At 48.2% G+C, this 17,767-nt stretch overlaps 2 protein-coding genes across 2 annotated transcripts in view; one reads left to right on the top strand and one right to left on the bottom strand.

The window, feature by feature from the left end:
* The window catches only part of gatm (glycine amidinotransferase (L-arginine:glycine amidinotransferase)), a 6,582-nt gene extending 1,915 nt beyond the window's left edge, over positions 1-4,667 (bottom strand). The window contains exons 1-6 of the mRNA XM_056607702.1: positions 4,498-4,667; positions 3,511-3,729; positions 2,790-2,985; positions 2,246-2,436; positions 1,410-1,547; positions 781-945 (exon numbers count right to left, since the gene is read on the bottom strand). Of these exons, the coding sequence (XP_056463677.1) occupies positions 781-945; positions 1,410-1,547; positions 2,246-2,436; positions 2,790-2,985; positions 3,511-3,729; positions 4,498-4,566 (978 nt within the window). The 5' untranslated portion in view covers positions 4,567-4,667. The remainder of the gene's footprint in view (positions 1-780; positions 946-1,409; positions 1,548-2,245; positions 2,437-2,789; positions 2,986-3,510; positions 3,730-4,497) is intronic.
* A 2,655-nt stretch (positions 4,668-7,322) lies between these two features.
* Positions 7,323-16,960, top strand: zgc:158482 (uncharacterized protein LOC100009650 homolog). The gene is made up of 10 exons (XM_056607729.1): positions 7,323-8,086; positions 8,675-8,884; positions 9,352-9,510; positions 10,817-10,941; positions 12,738-12,932; positions 13,433-13,523; positions 14,086-14,284; positions 14,681-14,778; positions 14,919-15,046; positions 16,127-16,960. Exons 1-10 carry the CDS (start codon positions 7,612-7,614, stop codon positions 16,301-16,303), a joined length of 1,857 nt encoding a protein of 618 aa, XP_056463704.1. The 5' UTR covers positions 7,323-7,611; the 3' UTR covers positions 16,304-16,960.
* Positions 16,961-17,767: the final 807 nt, after the last annotated feature.

Consider the following 17,767-nt stretch of genomic DNA (forward strand, 5'->3'; position numbering starts at 1 on the left):
GTGGCGAAAAGAAAGAAAATAATCTTCGTCATACCGTTACAAATATTTTCAAGACTGTATCTGTATCTATCTTTAGGAGGTCAATCTCTGTTCATGAACACATTACACTCCCAGGCTCCCGAAGTGAAGGTCGCAGCCTTGCTAGAACACATCCTTCCTATGGAGATGAGGCTAGATTGCTGCCTACTAGTGTTTGTAGCGTTCAGAGTTTGGAACGACTTGCTAGTGTGGAAGCGCTGCCGCTTCCGTTATTTAATATATAACTTCCGTTATTTAATAACTCCAGTGTTAAATATTTTAAGATTTTAATTGTTGTAATTATTATTGGCAACAGTAGTTTGTTTAAACACCACCTACTTACATATTAAAAAAAAAATCTATAAAAAGCAATACGGCACAAAATATTTCTGAAACGTTCAAATAACTTCTCTTGTGTAAAGCAATGTATATTGCTTTCTATGCGCAATTATTTAATATCCTGCGCAGCGTGTGAACGCAAAAAGAAGGTATTTTGGCTCGTTGAGGATCCATCTGTGCGTTCTTGAAATATCTCGGAATCCTCAAAAATAAAGGATGCGAAAAGGGCGCAAATGCGAGTGTCCTCAACATTGGAACAGTGCTTGTCGGCGTTCTATGACGTAGCGTCCTTTAAAGGGCGGCCATTGAGCATGCTTCCTTCACATTGGGAAACAGCCCCAGTCCGGGGTTATTCCTCATTCAGGGTTTTGCGTTAGAGTATTGTGGGACTAGAGTGTAGTGTGGGTCCCGAGGGGTTCAGACCTGACGACAGGGCCGGTCGGGGTTGGACAGCACCAGTCCCGGTCCGATGATGTTGAAGGTGGCGTCGATGTGCATGGGGTTGGGGTCCTTGAAGGAGATGATGTGGATCTTGTAATCCGGAGCGAGGTGGCGGCGCATCCATTCGATCCCCATGTAGTTTGTAACCTGGACAGGAAGTGAGGTCATTTTTTATGCAAAGCATTAAACATTCTAATCCTTTATTTCATAAGCAGTGCATCGGCCCATTTGTGAGTGGTTCCAATTGAACATGCTAGACTTAACATGTTAGATTAAACATTATGTGTGCCAATGTCTTAAATAATTTCTTAAATTCATGTTTGACTAATGTAGGACACTCATCTACACCCAAAGATGACCCTTCTACGAAGCAGAGCCTCTGCGACAGATGCAGCTACAAAATAAGCAGGCGTTCTTTATCTAATCTCCGGATTGTCAGAGCGTTCCTCCCTCAAGATCCGGCAGAACGTAGCCCCAAAGTTCGGAGCGCCGTCGGGTCAGAATGTGTGTGTAAACATGCCAACCCCCGCCCACAACAGGACAGAGCCGCTCGGCCCCCGGGGGTCCTGCGCGGTCCTGCGGGGGTCCCGGGCGGTCCCGGGCGGTCCTACCTGGCTCCTCTGAACAAACAGATCCCTGCCGGCCCGGATGAAGTCGGCGGCGTCGAAGCAGGGCTCGTGCTCAGTGGTCACGAACTTGCCCTGGGCCGCCAGCTTGTGTCGGTCCTCCACCGTGCGGATGGGGTAGTCCTGGGGAGAGAGGGGAGACGGAGGAGACGGGGGAGACGGGGGAGACGGGGGAGACGGAGGAGACCCCCGAGACGTTATATAAGAGAATCCATCACCCCGGTCATTGCCCACAATGACATTTACATTCAGGGCGTTTAGAAGACGCTTTTATCCAAGGAGACTTACAATAAGTGCATAGATCAGAAGAAGAACATCGTTCCCCAGAAGAACGATATATCTCTGTCGGTACATTAAGGATGTTCATAGAACCAAATGCCAAGCACTAACAATCACTAGGTTAACCCATTCCCCGTACACAACAGAGATAGCTAGGAGAAGATGCTACCAAACGATGGAGAGACCCATTTTAGGAGCCCCATATCATCCCCACTCCTGGGGGTGTACCCCAATAACGTCCCCCCTCCTGGGGGTCAAGGCAAGGCATGGCAAGGCAAGGCAACTTTATTTCTAAAGCACTTTTCATACACAAGGCAGACTCAAAGTGCTTCACATATAAACATTATCATAAAATAAAATAAAATAATAGATAAGTAAAAGAAAAGAAATGCAAAGAAATTAGTAAAATAGAAAGGCATTTTTTTATTAAAATAGAAAATAAAGGCAAAGTTAAAAAAGCTTTTTAGAAAGTGCAATGTATTTAAGATTTAGCAGAAAGCTAAAGCAAACATAAAAGTCAACCCTCCTCGGGATCCACCCACCTGGTCGTAGAGCTCGTCGGACATGGTGGGCTTGGGGGCGGTGGTCCACTTGGCCCCCTTCTTGAAGTACTCTTTGATGAGCGGCCGGTAGGCACGGTACTCGAAGAAGCGGGCCCTCCAGGCCATGGGGGCCTCGATGATCTCGTTGCCCACCACCATGAGGATGTCCCTGGGCATGGCGGCGTACATACCTGCCCCGGGTCGGAGGGGAGGGACAAGGCGGTCAGCATCAGCACAGACACCTCAACTACTCCATTATTGTGTTCGGTCACTGGACTGAATCCAGTCGGAGGAACAGCGACCAATTACAAAGTGTTACAAGAAATTATTTTCATAGTGGGTGTGTCCACCTGTACGCAATGTATCCCTCATATATCTGGGAGGACATGCCCACTTGTGACGTCACTATGAAAATCATTCCTTCCCTGTGTCAAACGGCTTGTACCAGCTAATCACACCCACATCTTGGGCATGACACGAGCCCTTTAAAAAACGGTCTAGGATCAATTAAGAACCGAGCCGTAGCGCTCCCCCCGGTGGTCACCTGGGGAGGTGAAGTCCGGAGTGGTGTACTGCATTGACCAGTCCAAGGGCTCCGGCCTGCGCACCGTCACGCCCTCGTGCCGCAGGATATTGCACATCTCCTCGATCTCAGCAACAGCTTTCTTCAAGTGGTCCTTGGGAAAAGATTGGCCCCCAAACTTTTCGTAGAAGGGCCAGTGCTTCTCATACGTGTTAGCCTGTCAACAACAAACCGGGCAGCGTGTGAAGAAAACATGATTCATAAAGTCAGTCTGTCACCTCAGAAAGACTCCAACTCCATCCCTACTTGGTTTGCACGTCCATCCCATAAGGGGATCTGATTCTCCACATTTGAACAGATCAATGCATTTCTCTCTAACCATGTTGTCCATTCAGTAGCACTTCACGGGACATTTCTTTCTGCAGGAACGCTGTGAAATACGACCTTGCCTTTCAGAACAACAAACCCGTGGTAACAGACAGACAGACAGACAGACAGACAGACAGACAGACAGACAGACAGACAGACAGACAGACAGACAGAATGACTGACGCACACACGTACCAAGCGCGCGCGCGCACACACACACACACACACACACACACACACACACACACACACACACACACACACACACACACACACACACACACACACACACACACACACACACACACACACACACACACACAGACACACATAAACACACGCACGCACACACATTTGAAGTGAACTCATCTACCTTGACTTCCACGCTGAAGGGAGGCACTTGGGCATTCTCCGCACGCCCCACGATCACCTCCTCTAACGGGTCCCATTCGTTGTAGGCGCAGACGGGGCACTCTTCCGGCACGGCCTCAGAAACAGGGTCCACCGGGCCTTCGGCTCGGGGCTGGGCGGCAGCGGCGATGGAGGTGCTCTGGAACGCCCGCTGCACCCACCCGTTCGCCGACCGTCCGAGCTGCAGAGAGATGATCAGAACGTGAGTCAACGGGGGAAAGGGGCCTGCAACCGAGATACAGGCTACTTGGAATAAATTTACAAACGAGGATCAAATATTACAAGGATTTTTAGCAATCAAATAAGAGAGGAGGAAGGGTCGTTCACTTAACCGGTAGCCATCGTTTTTCTTAATCAAAAGCACATACTTTGAAAAACCAATGAGCTGAAACAATTAAGTACAGCCTATCAGCCAAGATCAGGCAATATACTTGGCGAATGCAAATTAAACATGCGTTTCCAAATAGATTCCCAACGAGGCGACGGATCAAAACTCATTGAATAAAGCATATTGTGTTGAAGTCAGAGTTTGGTCATCCTTATGAAACGTTATCGGAAAGCGCTGACAGTAGGTTAGCTGGCGCATGCGCAGTGGTGGTGTCACTGAGGTCGAGCATCTGCGACGCCAGTTGGCTCCTGTCACTCAGCGACGCGCAACAAATGCAAGTATCCTATCTTTGGATTCCCTCAATTCCTCTGTGATAGGGTTCTTTATCCCCTCAAATCCAGTCCCGAAGAACAGAACAACACAAAAAACGAATACAAAAAAAAAAATCCAGAAAAACCAATCACAACATTCAGATATTTAGAATCTTTGGTTTTTGCAGCGGAAGAGCAGTGACATCTTTTTTTTTTTCACAAGCGCGGTGACTTTATTATCCTGGTCTCGGGTGCGTAATGGGTTTAAATGTTTGAATTTGGAATCGTCCTAAACCACCGGAATACCAACCAGAGCTGCGATCAGATGGGCAGCCTCGGCGCCCCTGCTACCTCCTCTCAGACATCTTACTCGCAGCATTGTCCGGTGCAATAATTGTTGGGAAATATAAAGGTGGAGTGGAGTGGTGTGGCTTCGCAGCGGCTCAGAAACGACCTCTCGCTTGAATGAACGCTGCCCAGCGCCTGGCTCCTTTATAGGGAGCAGTAGGCCTACGTGTCTGCAGAGCCATTGGTTGCCCTGAGTTATGAGGCAACGTGACTTGAGAAAATACACCCTGAAACTCAACCCCTTACGCCAGCAAATTCTTATCAAGTAGGGCTACTCGCGTCAAATGTTTCCGAGGATAATATCGCGCAAATTACATCAAATACCCCAGACAAGCATCGGAAAGATTGCACAAATCTAGGCCTACTGTGCACATAGAGTTGGGTTCAAAGTCTTAGGATAAAAGTTTTTTCGAATAATAAAGTTATATATTACATATATATGACCTATATATAATGCCTATCAGAGGTCTCCACATGAGATGGCAGTCCCACCACCTGCTCCTGGCTTGACTGGTCCCACCGTTTATGACCCAAATCCTAAGTGACTGCTGACATTACCTCCCCTCTACAAAACTCTGACTTAGGCCTTTTGATCCATTTTAGTCTACCTATTACTTTTCTTTACTTTTCTATTCCAAAAGGCAGTCTTTTACTCACTCTCTCTTGATTGGTTATTATTTGTATAGTATGTAGTATAATAAGTATATACTTTAAAAGGTTGATTATAATTACAGCCAATAGACTCTCAGGTCTGCTGCAGAACAAGGCCTTTCCTTGTGTGAGCGCTGAAACGCTGAACTCTACAGCTGCTCTGTCTGAGGCCTGAGCTACGTAACCTATAGGACTGGGCTTCACCGCGTGACTCACTGCTTATCCTGATTCAGTACACAAACACATCCTGAGATCAAACCAATGTCTTTCGGTCTAATGTTGGAGTTAACCAATAGAAAAGAAACACTAGAAAATCTAAGAACGATCCCAGCAGACCACGTGCAAATAATGAAATAAAAGATATCAAAGAAATACTTCAGCACTCAACCCGCAAATAAATGAAAAGTAATAAAGAAAATGTTCAAGCCCCCCCACTGTGCAGTGACAGGCCTAAAGCTTCCAGGTCTGTCCTGGAAACAGACCTGGAAACTGGTTCGGGGGTCTCCCTGCGGGGGGGGGGGGGGGGGGGGTGGTGGAGTGTAAAAGACAAAAATTCGAAGACAAAAGGGATCGACAAAGGCGGACGATTGGCACTATTGAGCCACTGGTAATAACACCAGTAGCCGCACTGGTAGTCAAACCCACTGGTATTCAAACGCACTGGTAGTCACACTAGAATGCATAGCACCGAATGCAGTAATTGACCAATCAGCATAAGTATTTGACCTGACTACACTAAGATGTGTAATGTCATCTTGTGATCCTCGTATTCCTCAGTCTGTAGATGGATGGATGGCTATCCTGGTCCGGCCTGGTGGGTCATCAGGGATTTTGGAGCAGCTTGGCACGGGTCTTCAAGATTACATAAAGCCTTCTCACCTTACAGGTCGACGCCGGTCCTGCTCCTGGCAACCGGGTAGTGTTGGGGGCCGGCACATTGATGGTCTGCTTTGTAGCCTAGTTTACTTTCGATTTTGCTCATATGTGTATCATGTTATTGAAGATAGCTGACTATCAAGTCAAATTCCTCCCTTTTGTTTACCTCATGAGTGCTTTCCTTAAATGTGATGGTCTCAGGGCTGGATCATAACAATAATAACAGCAGCTCTCCTCTATGTATACAAAAACAGAATGCATATTTTGCATTCGGACAATGGCTATATCATTTCACAATTATATATCGTTTTCATATTGAATGATTTGTTTTAGTGTGTGTGTGTGTGTCTGTGTCTGTGTCTGTGTCTGTGTGTGTGTGTGTGTGTGTGTGTGTGTGTGTGTGTGTGTGTGTGTGTGTGTGTGTGTGTGTGTGTGTGTGTGATTCAAAGCACAACGCAATAGCTGACCTCCTTCTGTAGCTTAAGCATGGGTTGTGTTACTTGGTAACTGGATGGATGGATGGATGGATGGAACTTGAAGGACATACGTTCAGATGGATGTTTTCTAGATGAGGAGACAGTACAGTTTAAAAACACAAACATTCCTAAAAGTTTAAAAGGTTTGGGAACCATTTCAGTCATGAAGTCATCAATGAATGGATGTGGAGGTCTTCTTACTAGCAGTCAGTTCAATAAGGTGAGATAAGCGTCTATGAATACTGAGTATTGACACTCAATTGGCATTGAGGCTCAGGCAAATAATGCATTCAAAATTGTAAATTAATAGAGCTCCGACAAACATGATCAAACGCAGGTTATAAATAACAGACAAAGTAACATTTTGATATCCTATATAGTGAACAATGATTGTATTCATAATAATCTATTGTAAACTTAATTTTGTCCTTCAATCAAATCATAATGATCATGCCTTTATCTGGTTAGATGATCGATCTGCATGGGTTAAGATGCTCAACCTGGAAGACAGGTGGGACTGTTTGGATGATTTCTCTCAACTGTCATCAGCGCATGACTCTACTGATCAACACCTAGCTAAAACCCTCACCAGGGTGATGGGAGCCCTGCACCTCTTCTGAACCCGAGCCAACAACAACAACAACAACAACAACAACAACAACAACAACAACAACAACAACATCAAATATAGCTGCGAGCAGCAATGTGGGGGTCAAGCAGAATAGGACTCCCATCAACTAATTTTTGCTGCTACCAAGTTGGCTATGATATGTTAAAGAGTTGCTGAGAACAGGGTTACTTCCAGTTTGGCGGCTTTGTCGTCAAGTTTGATTGGCTGTCACTGCCAAACGGTTTTGAATTTGAAAAAGCTGTTAGACACATTTGTTCAACCTGGTTCAAACCTCCAGAAACACAAGAGCTCCAGAGGAATGCGGAAGACAGGAGGGGTCGGCAGTCATCAGGGGCTCAGGAATCAACCCGCCCACTCCACCAAAAGTGGGGAAAACTGGAGAATATCCCGATTTATGTAACTTTTGGTTCGCCCTGAACCACCAGATCTGCACGACGCCAATATGTTGGTGGTTTCGATATGTGTGGCGAGTTTATTAATATTCCCACTCTTACTCCAAACGTTGTGCCCTTATTTCTGGAAGGATGCCTTCTACTTAGTGAAGCTGATCAACATATCCAAGACCTACATCCTTCGGCGGAGGAGGAGACCAATCTTCCTCTTTCTGGACCGCTTTCTGGAGCAAGCCGTCGCGCGTCCCGATGCGACGTTCATCGTGTTCGAGGATGAGCGCTTCTCCTACCGCGACGCGGACACGACGAGCAACAGGATAGCGAACGCTCTCCTGCGTCACCCTCAGTACCATGCTGGGGACACGGTAGCGCTGTTCATGGGGAACGAACCCGCCTTTATGTTCATCTGCCTGGCCTTGGCGAAGTTGGGATCCCCCGCTGCGCTCCTAAACCACAACATCCGCTCCAGGTCCCTGTTGCACTGCTTCAGCTGCAGCAGCGCCACGGTGTTGATCGCAGCCTCAGGTAGGACAGCCTCAAGTAGCAGACAGTAGGACAGTAGGAAAGCGCCCAGTAGCAGACAGTAGGACAGCGCCCAGTAGCAGACAGTAGGACAGCGCCCAGTATCAGTTAGTAGGACAGCGCCCAGTAGCAAGCAGTAGGACAGCAGACAGTAGGTCAGCGCTCAGTAGCAGACAGTAGGGACCATGCATTACACAAGAGATGCCATGAACTGCATAAAGAGGTCAAAAGCATGGATGGCCTTCCACCTCCATCACTAGGAGCAAGCAAAGGTCCATCATCAGAGTCAAAACTCTTCTGTTTTGGCACCGGGGAAAGAGCTCCCTGCCGACGTCAGGTCCACACAGTCGCTCACCAGCTTCCGCAAGAGACTCGAGGCTCACGACTCACCTGTTCAGAGTTCACCTGGACTCTGCATAGCCTCGTCCCTTACACCCCCCCCCCCCCCCTTTCTTCTAACAAATGTAAGTCGCTTTGGATCAAAGCGTCTCCTAAATGCCCTCAATGTAAATGTAAATGGTCTTCAGGCCTACTTCTACCCCAGATAAAGTCGCTAAGCCAGATGCGTTGTCTGCCTCCTGTATCCCCCAGAGCTGCAGGACGCTGTGGGAGAGGTGCTGTCCTCGCTCAGGGAGCAGCGTGTGACCGTGTTGCTGATGGCCCGGGACTGTGACGTGAGCGGGATGGAGAGCTTCTCCTCCGAGGTGGAGCAGGCCTCCGACGCCCCCCTGCCTCGGGCCCTCAGATCACACGTCACGTTCAAGAGCCCCGCCGTCCTCATCTACACGTCTGGGACCACAGGTACCAGCCTCCGTCGTACATCACCGCAACATGGCTGACCCCATTATTATTATTATGACGTATATGGAAGCTTGTGAGTAATAAGTGATGTTGTCATGTATTTATGTCCAGGGCCAAATAAAGGAAGACACACTTTGAATATATTGTGCTGTAGTAGAAAGCTTTATTATTTATATCAACTACATAACCCACAGTTTATCTATTAATCCATTTATCAAATAAGAATTGAGTGGTAAAGCAGCACATTGTTGTCTAAGGATTTGTCTGACTTGGTTTGTAAACCCTTAATGAAGACCTCTAGATTTGTTTTTCTACTTCTAATCTATTTGAAGCAATACTAAAGCATTCCTCCAGAACAAAAACTTTGTGGCCATTCCGTTTTTTTTTGGCCAGTGCAGGCCACAAACACCAACAAACACGCACACACACACCCACACCGGTTCCGGTTCCTTCTCCCTGTGCCTCAGGTCTCCCCAAAGCCGCGGTGGTCAACCAGAACCGGCTCCTCATGGCGCTGGCCGTCCTGGCGTCCAACGGCGTCACGGCAAGCGATGTAATCTACCTCAACCTGCCGCTCTACCACACAGCCGGCTTCCTCGTGGGCTTCGTGGGCGCCGTGGAGACGGGTGAGAGTCGTCATCTGCGCCATGGTCGCCGTGGAGACGGGTGAGAGGCTCCTCCCTCGCTCCCGGTCTCCCCGCAGGAAACAGGAAATGGGAGAAAGGGTTCTGACAGAAGTGGAACCCCGATCCCGGTAGATGTTCGTTGGCGAGGGGAGTCTCTCACTCCGGTCGCTTCTGTTTCCGTGGTTTTCTGTCAGAGTCTTGGTTGTGTACCGCATGTCTCATTTAATACATCCTCATCAGAACGATCCTTTAAACAAACAAAGTGAAAGTGACGTGAGGCCTGGGATCTGTGACGCCGCAGCAGGTGTTGCCGTGTTCAGAGTTTAAATCCAAAGCCTTATCATCAAGGCCTTCTGAGAATGCCTAACTGGGTTATCCTGAAGTAAACCTAGCTGAGCCTGTTCAGTTCCCCCACTAGTCCCCCAGTCCCCCCGACCGTCTCCATGGAAACCACATGAAAGGCCTTTTGTCAGCGGTGAACCCGTAACTTGGGGGAACCAGGCCGAGACTGCCGGACTACCAAGTGCTCTCCCTAAATAGGTCAGAGTTCACCGCGCTGTTGGTCAATGAAGATAGCAGCACGGCTAGCACTCAGTGGGCTGACCCTCCTGAGAGCTTGTCAGAGTCTGAGAGGTAATAAGTATGTGTAGCATGCAATTCCCGGCTGAAACCAAACACTTCAATGTGTTTGATGACCGTTCGCAGCCTTGATTGTAGCAGCAGTGATGTAATTGGATGACCAACAGCACTTAGGTGCTGATATTATGGTTTTTTTAAGCAGGGCTGATGAAGGATTGGAAGAATAGGTTTATCAAGATTATAAAGTTATGTAAAATGTTCTGAATCCATATGATTACTAAGTAAATCCCATTTAGTCATGTGAAATAGCTTACTGTCTCAGGTAAACATTAAGAGGGGCTATGGTTACGATTATAAAGTTGGGAGAAGAGCAGCAGTTCAGAGCAGAAGAAGCACAAATTAGAAAAGAAGCAGACAATAAGACCGGCCCTCCCTCTCTTACTCTGTCCTCCCTGTGGGGGGCACTGCCACCACCCGCCAGAGGGGGAGCTGTTGCTCAGGATCGATCGACTCATCAGAGGAAGGCGGGGGTCACAGAACAGATGTTCTGACGGAGTGTTCCATCACCCCAACAGCTGACGGACAGCTGTTGCATTTTAAATCTAAAAGCATCCCTGCAGCGTCTTCAAGCTGAATTGATCCAATTTACACCGACTTTCCCACAGTGAGAAGTGAACTGTATCGTTGAAGTGCTTCTGGTTTTGTTTCTGCTCTGGTTGTGATCCAGGCTCATGCATCCTCCTGAGGAGGAAGTTCTCCGCCTCGCAGTTCTGGGTGGACTGCAGGAGGCACAAGGTGACGGTGATCCAGTACATCGGGGAGGTGCTGAGGTACCTCTGCAACACGCCTACGGTAGGACACAGCGTAGGACACACCTTACATACGTTAGGACATACTCTACAGACGGTACGACACACCCTCCTAAATCCTCTGCAACAGGCCTACAGTAGGACACACCCTACATCCTATGCAACAGGCCTACAGTAGGACACACCCTACATCCTATGCAACAGGCCTACTACAGTAGAACACACCCTACATCCTATGCAACAGGCCTACAGTAGGACACACCCTACATCCTATGCAACAGGCCTACAGTAGGACACACCCTACATCATATGCAACAGGCCTACAGTAGGACACACCCTACATCCTATGGAACAGGCCTACGGTAGGAAACAGACTCCTAAATCCTCTGCAACAGGCCTACAGTAGGACACACCCTACATCCTATGCAACAGGCCTACTACAGTAGGACACACCCTACATCCTATGCAACAGGCCTACAGTAGGACACACCCTCCTAAATCCTCTGCAACAGGCCTACAGTAGGAGACGCACTACATCCTATGCAACAGGCCTACGGTAGGACACACCCTTCTACATCCTCTGTAACATTCCTACAGTAGGACAGACCCTACATGCTCTGTAACAGGCCTACAGTAGGACACACACTCCTACATCCTCTGCAACACACCTACAGTAGAACACACGCTGTTGTTCCTCAGTCCTTCTTATTGACAGTACGTGAGCGTCTGAGGTCAAGCCCCAGGATGGCTAGAGGTGTGCAGGTTGACCCTTCATGGACAGGCTCTAGGTCTGAGCTCTGCTGAGCACAGTTTCTAGTTCAACCACTTGGAATGTCGTTTCCTTGCATTTTACCCCCCCTGTTATTTCCCATTAAGTGGCATTTAGACGGTATTATTAATATCCATATTTCCAAGTGCAACCGACAGAACAGGAACGTGACCCCGGTCTGCCGAGTTCATATCCGAAGGAAACATGGCGATACGATTGGTTGCAAAGGTTCAGAAGGTGACGCACTTCCAAGTATTGCAAACCAAGTATGAGGGCGGGGTGCGGTTCCATCCTCGGCCTCTGATTGGATTGCGGAGAAGTGACTAAATCTGGTCGCCCGCACCGGTTGGTCTGTCTGGTCGCCGGTACACTAGGTCCGATGGAGGGAAAACCCAGGGCGTGGCAGCGAGTGTAAATACTGTCTATGGCCATTGAAACCGAAGCCCCCGCGTCACATGCAGAGCAGGCTCCTGTTACCGGCCATTAAACTGGTGCCTTCTGGTTCCGACAGGAATAGATGCTGGCCTTTACTGTCTGTCCATATCCAGAGGCCTGGACACCGGAGCTCCCTCTGTGAGCCAACCAGTCTTTTGGGTATCTGTACGATTTTTCATATTGTAGGTTTGTTTTATCGTAAGTGTGGCCAGAGAGGATATTATTGTAACAGGACACCAAACATTCAGTGGATTTTCTTTTTCTAAGTGAACCCCTTTTTTAGAAGGTGCTGACCTCACGTGTGTTCGATGCTATACTCTCGCCGCCGAGTCCATACATTAACGGGCAGCGTGGGGCTCAGGAGCAGAGCAGGCCTGAGCAAGAAACCTCACCCTCACTGCTCACGAGTCGCGACGAGCTGGCTGTCGCCTTGCATGGTTGACTCTGCCGTCGGTGTGAATGTGTGCATGAATGTGTGACTGTGTCCATGAATGGGTGAATTATGTAAAGCTCTTTGAGTGGCCACTGGTTAGAGTATAAATGCAGTCCGTTTACCTTTTACATGACCTCAATGACCTCTCGAGCCTCTCTGGACTAAAGAGGCGTCCTCTCTCCTTCCTCCCGGGGTGGGGCAGCGGCCCGACGACCGGGACCACTGCGTGCGCCTCGCCATCGGCAACGGGCTGCGGGCTGACGTGTGGACGGACTTCCTGCGGCGCTTCGGGAACATCGGGGTCCGGGAGTTCTACGCCTCCACAGAGGGGAACATGGGCTTCCTGAACTACACCGGCAAGATCGGCGCCATCGGACGCACCAACTTCCTGCAGCACGTATGAATGTTTGATATCTCCCGCGTACGGCCGCGTACCATCACACAGTTGGTCTGATAATATGAACTCCCCTCTGCACTTATTGTATGTTGTACGTCCTGGCATGTAAAAATAGTACTTAGCATTGTGTAGCATCTTACCCTAGCTGCCTCTGTTGTACACAGGGAATGGGTTAACCTAGTGATTGTTAGTGCTTGGCACTTGGTTCTATGAACATCCTTACTGTACAGACAGAGATATATTGTGGTTTCTCAAATGTACTTATTGGAAGTCTCTTTTGATAAAAGCATCTGCTAAACGCCCTAAATGTAAATGCATCTGAAGCACTTGACAGAGCTGCTTAGCGGCGTTTGTTTGAATATTCAGCTCGTTCCGGGCAGTTGTGTTTATTAAACGGTGCAACAGCCATTTTCTTTTCACTTGACTTTGAGCGGGATATCAATGGTTTGCCTTCAGCGAGGGCTTTGTCATGTGCTCACTCGAGCTATTTCTGCCCGTAGAAGTTGTTCCCGTACTCACTGGTTAAATACGACACGGAGCGCGACGAGCCCCGGCGGAACGCCCGCGGCCTCTGCATCGAGGCTGTTAAAGGTGAGCAGGCTTCAAACTGGAGGAGCGCGTCACACCGAGACTCCACCGAGAGCCAGCGGCCACGGGACATCAGCACGTCCTCGGGGATCAGATTCAACCGCCCCCACCCTGCGCTGTACCTCTCCACCCCGACCGACTCCAGCGCTCTTCTCCCTCATATATGGATTGTGTGGAAATGACCAAAAAACACGATCATAGAAACTGAGCTGACACTCAGGAGACACCTGCGGTGGGGACGGTGTTTCACCAGGATTCAGAATAGTTCTAGAACAGGATGTCCCTCCTGAAATAAACCAGGGGACGGTTTGGACGCATTCCAGAAAGGGTCATACATTGTAAACGATTGATTCATGCACTTTCAAAATTATTGATGACATTAAAGGTGTGTGTGTGTGTGTGTGTGTGTGTGTGTGTGTGTGTGTGTGTGTGTGTGTGTGTGTGTGTGTGTGTGTGTGTGTGTGTGTGTGTGTGTGTGTGTGTGTGTGTGTGTGTGTGTGTGTGTGTATATTTATACACATGAACTTGTGGAAATGTATATGCATATCGTGTGTTCGTTACGTAGGTGAGACTGGGCTGCTGGTGTCCAAAATCACGGAGCGCGCTCCTTTCATCGGCTACGTGGGGAACGAGGAGCAGACGGAGAAGAAGAGGCTGCGGGACGTCCTCAGGCCTGGAGATCTGTACTTCAACAGCGGAGACCTCCTGAGGCTGGACCTGGAGGGCTTCCTCTACTTCCAGGACCGCGTGGGCGACACCTTCAGGTCCGCAGCGCAGACCAGTGAACGGGAGTCACCTCCTCTGAGGGGAGCCGACTCAGACCGGTGAACGGGAGTCACCTCCTCTGAGGGGAGCCGACTCAGAACGGTGAACGGGAGTCACCTCCTCTGAGGGGAGCAGACTCAGAACACATGAAGGGATAACACACAGAACAGATGAACAGATCCTACTAAAGAACACAAGTTCAGTTCCAAGGGATAATGGTTCATTAAATGGTCATTAAAAGTAATTCCCCTTAAATGAGAACAGTTAAATGAACACGCATGCTGTTTTATATGTGCTGTATCCAAGTTAACTGAGGAAAGATTGCAAGACTAAAGGAATACGTGTGTGTGTGTGCGTCTGCATGTGTGTGTGTGTGTGTGTGTGTGTTTCAATAGGTGGAAGGGCGAGAACGTGGCCACCACAGAAGTCGCGGACGCCCTTTCCCTTGCGGGCTGCGTGAGAGACTCCAACGTCTACGGCGTTGAGGTCCCAGGTGAGTTGCTTCCCTCCACACTCTGAACCGCTTGGACATTAGGAGCACCAACACCAGGAAACACTCTGTTCTGCTCCCACCGCCTCCTCCGTGACACGCTCTGGGCTGACCCATGTTCTGTGTCTCCTGCTCTCCTGAAGGCCATGAGGGGAGGGCGGGGATGGCCGTCCTCACGCTGAGGGAAGGCGCTCAGTTCGAAGGCGGCCTCGTGTACCAGCAGGTGGTCGGCCTGCCCTCCTACGCCCGGCCTCGCTTCATCAGGATACAGGTAAGGCTCCTCAGGATACAGGTGACTCAGAATACAGGCGAGCCTCCTCAGGATACAGGTGAGCCTCCTCAGGATACAGGTGAGCCTCCTCAGGATACAGGTGAACCTCAGGGTACAGGTGAACCTCCTCAGGAAACAGGTGAGCCTCAGGATACAGGTGAGTCTCAGAGTACAGGTGATCCTCCTCAGGGTACAGGTGACCTTAGGATACAGGTGAGCATCAGGTGAGCCTCCTCAGGATACAGGTGACTCAGGAAACAGGTGATTCTGAGGGCAGCTGTCCCCCAATAAAACAAATTTTTTGTTAACCAGATGGTAATCTTTCCATTGGAGCTCCACAAGGTGTCATAAAATGGGGTTTGTGGCCGGCCCTTATCCCTTCCCCTAGGCGGTCAAATACAGCCTTTGAACACATCCCTCGAAAAGGGTTCACTGAACACAGAGACAATCCAACAGATACAGGGACACAGAATGTAAACATAGAATTTGCCTATTACAGGTGGTTTCATTGGTGTGCAGAGGGTCATTTGTTTCCCTGCTGCATTGTTATGTTGTAGTAGATTGGAGTGCAGCTCTACAGTGTGACCAGTGGGGGCAGGCAAGCACACTGAAGATTTACGATTCAAGAGTTGTCACATGCATACAAGTATAAGGTGAACTGAAAAGAATCAAGACATCAACAGCAGTCGTTATCAGCAGTAGTAGAAGTAGTTTGGTTGAGGCCTGAGATGAGATTAGAGGAGTATGCTGGCCCACTTTGATAGAATAGTGTGATAATAGCCACCTGAGCCTGAGAAACAGCCTTTATGTGCATTTTGAAGTGTGCCATCTCCCCCACTTGTCAGATTCTGAGCGTTTTCATGAGTTGAGCTGTCTGATAAAACAAATACTGGTTTATCAAATCAAGGCTCGGGTTAAACCAAATCTACAAGCTTCTGTTAACTTTGACAAAGGAAAGGTCCACATTGTTCATTTGAGAATCTATGCTGAATCAAATGTTGGTCAGCGGGTTACAGCCTTCCGCTGCTTGTACTGTAAATGTACAAACGTTCTCTAAAAGTGTGTTTGTGTTCCTTGCAGACGGAGGTGGAGGTGACCTCCACCTTCAAGCAGCTGAAGAGGAGGCTGGTGGAGGAAGGGTTCGACCCAGAGAGCATCGCGGACCCCCTGTACGTCCTGGACGAGGCGGCCCAGAGCTACAGCCCCCTGACCCCCCGGGTGTACGGCCTCCTCTCCTCCGGGGGCATCAAGCTGTAGTCGGGGGGGGCTGGGGGGGCCTCACCGTTCACACTTTAGAACAACACTTTATCTACGGCCCCTCAGTGAGGGGGTCCCTCAGGGAGGGGGTCCCATCATGACTTCCCTTCACACAATAATAGTTGCCAGGTAAATCATACATACCATGTTGAACATAGGAAGGGTGGTCTGCCGCAGCTACTCCTTCCAACCAATCACAAACCAGCCAAAAAAGAATATTAACGTTCTAAGCAAATGATTTTGCATAGTTTGCATTACCACAAAGGAATTTTAGGCTACTTTATGAAGCTTAACTTTGTCTGCGTGTTTGATTAAAGTTCAGAAGCATTGCACTCTGCTGACACTGTTAAGTGTCTAGTTTGTTTTGGTTATTATCCTCAACACGGCGCGTCACGTGAGTATGTTTTTTTAAAAGTTGTCTAGGCCTAAGCTTTAGAAAAGACATGCATCTGCGGGTGCGCTGCGTGCGTTCATGAATGCGAATTCATGTTTGCCTCCCTGGTGAGCTCGGCCAGGAACAGCTTGGTTCCCCATGTCATCAGTCCCCAGATGCATTGCTGCTGAACAGACTTAACTTTCCAGTTAAAATCGAGTTGAAGAAGGTAAGATAAATTTGTATAAATTCAATACATATGTACTGTCAATACTAATCGAAAATGTTCCTGGTGTGAGAATTTGTGATTCTAATAAGTGCTCTGTGGGATTGCATACTCATCAAATTATCCTTCTGTTTAGTAACTTGCCAAATTTGAAAACAAACCCTTTCAAACAGATAGAAGTGTGCAACCAATAATACAATAAAGCACAATTTCATGAATATTCTTTACACTTATAATGTAAGAATGGCCTAAGGTAAATACATAATTTCCAAGCAGCTCTTCCTAATGTAATGTTATTGTTTTTCATGTTTATTTTTATTTTGTATTTTGTAAACAGAATACTCATAGGGGATGTAGTCTCTTATCTTTCTAAAAAAATAACTAACAATTCAGATGAAGTCAATGTTAAACTAACATATGTGGGGGTTTCCATAGATTTCCATTTTTTCAACTTTAATTTCCTTTAGAGGGGTGATATAGGGTGCAGCCATACATTGTGACCATCTGGGGCTTACCCCTTACCCCATCTAAGAATATATTTATTAGATGCAATTTCCTGCATTCTAGTCCATTTGAGATTGATCTGCTGGATCAAATTATCTCTTTTAACCCATGTCTTGTCACGTTAATTGGAATTTCTTATTCTTCTTTTTTATAAGAGGAAGAGACTTAAAGGATCCGGGGCTTTTGAAGTGAGATTCGGGCTTCAGTTCCAAAAGCCCCCTTCGTGCTCTACCGCTATATAATGCCACCAGCAGTGCGTTTGTTTAGCCATTACAAGGACATTCCCATTTGGGATGTACAACGGCTTGTAATGGCCTATGACACTCACGTGGTGGAAGAAAATCACCCATTTAAGGGTAAA

This window comes from Gadus chalcogrammus, chromosome 14 (genome assembly GCF_026213295.1).
Source record: "Gadus chalcogrammus isolate NIFS_2021 chromosome 14, NIFS_Gcha_1.0, whole genome shotgun sequence".
Lineage (NCBI taxonomy): Eukaryota > Metazoa > Chordata > Actinopteri > Gadiformes > Gadidae > Gadus > Gadus chalcogrammus.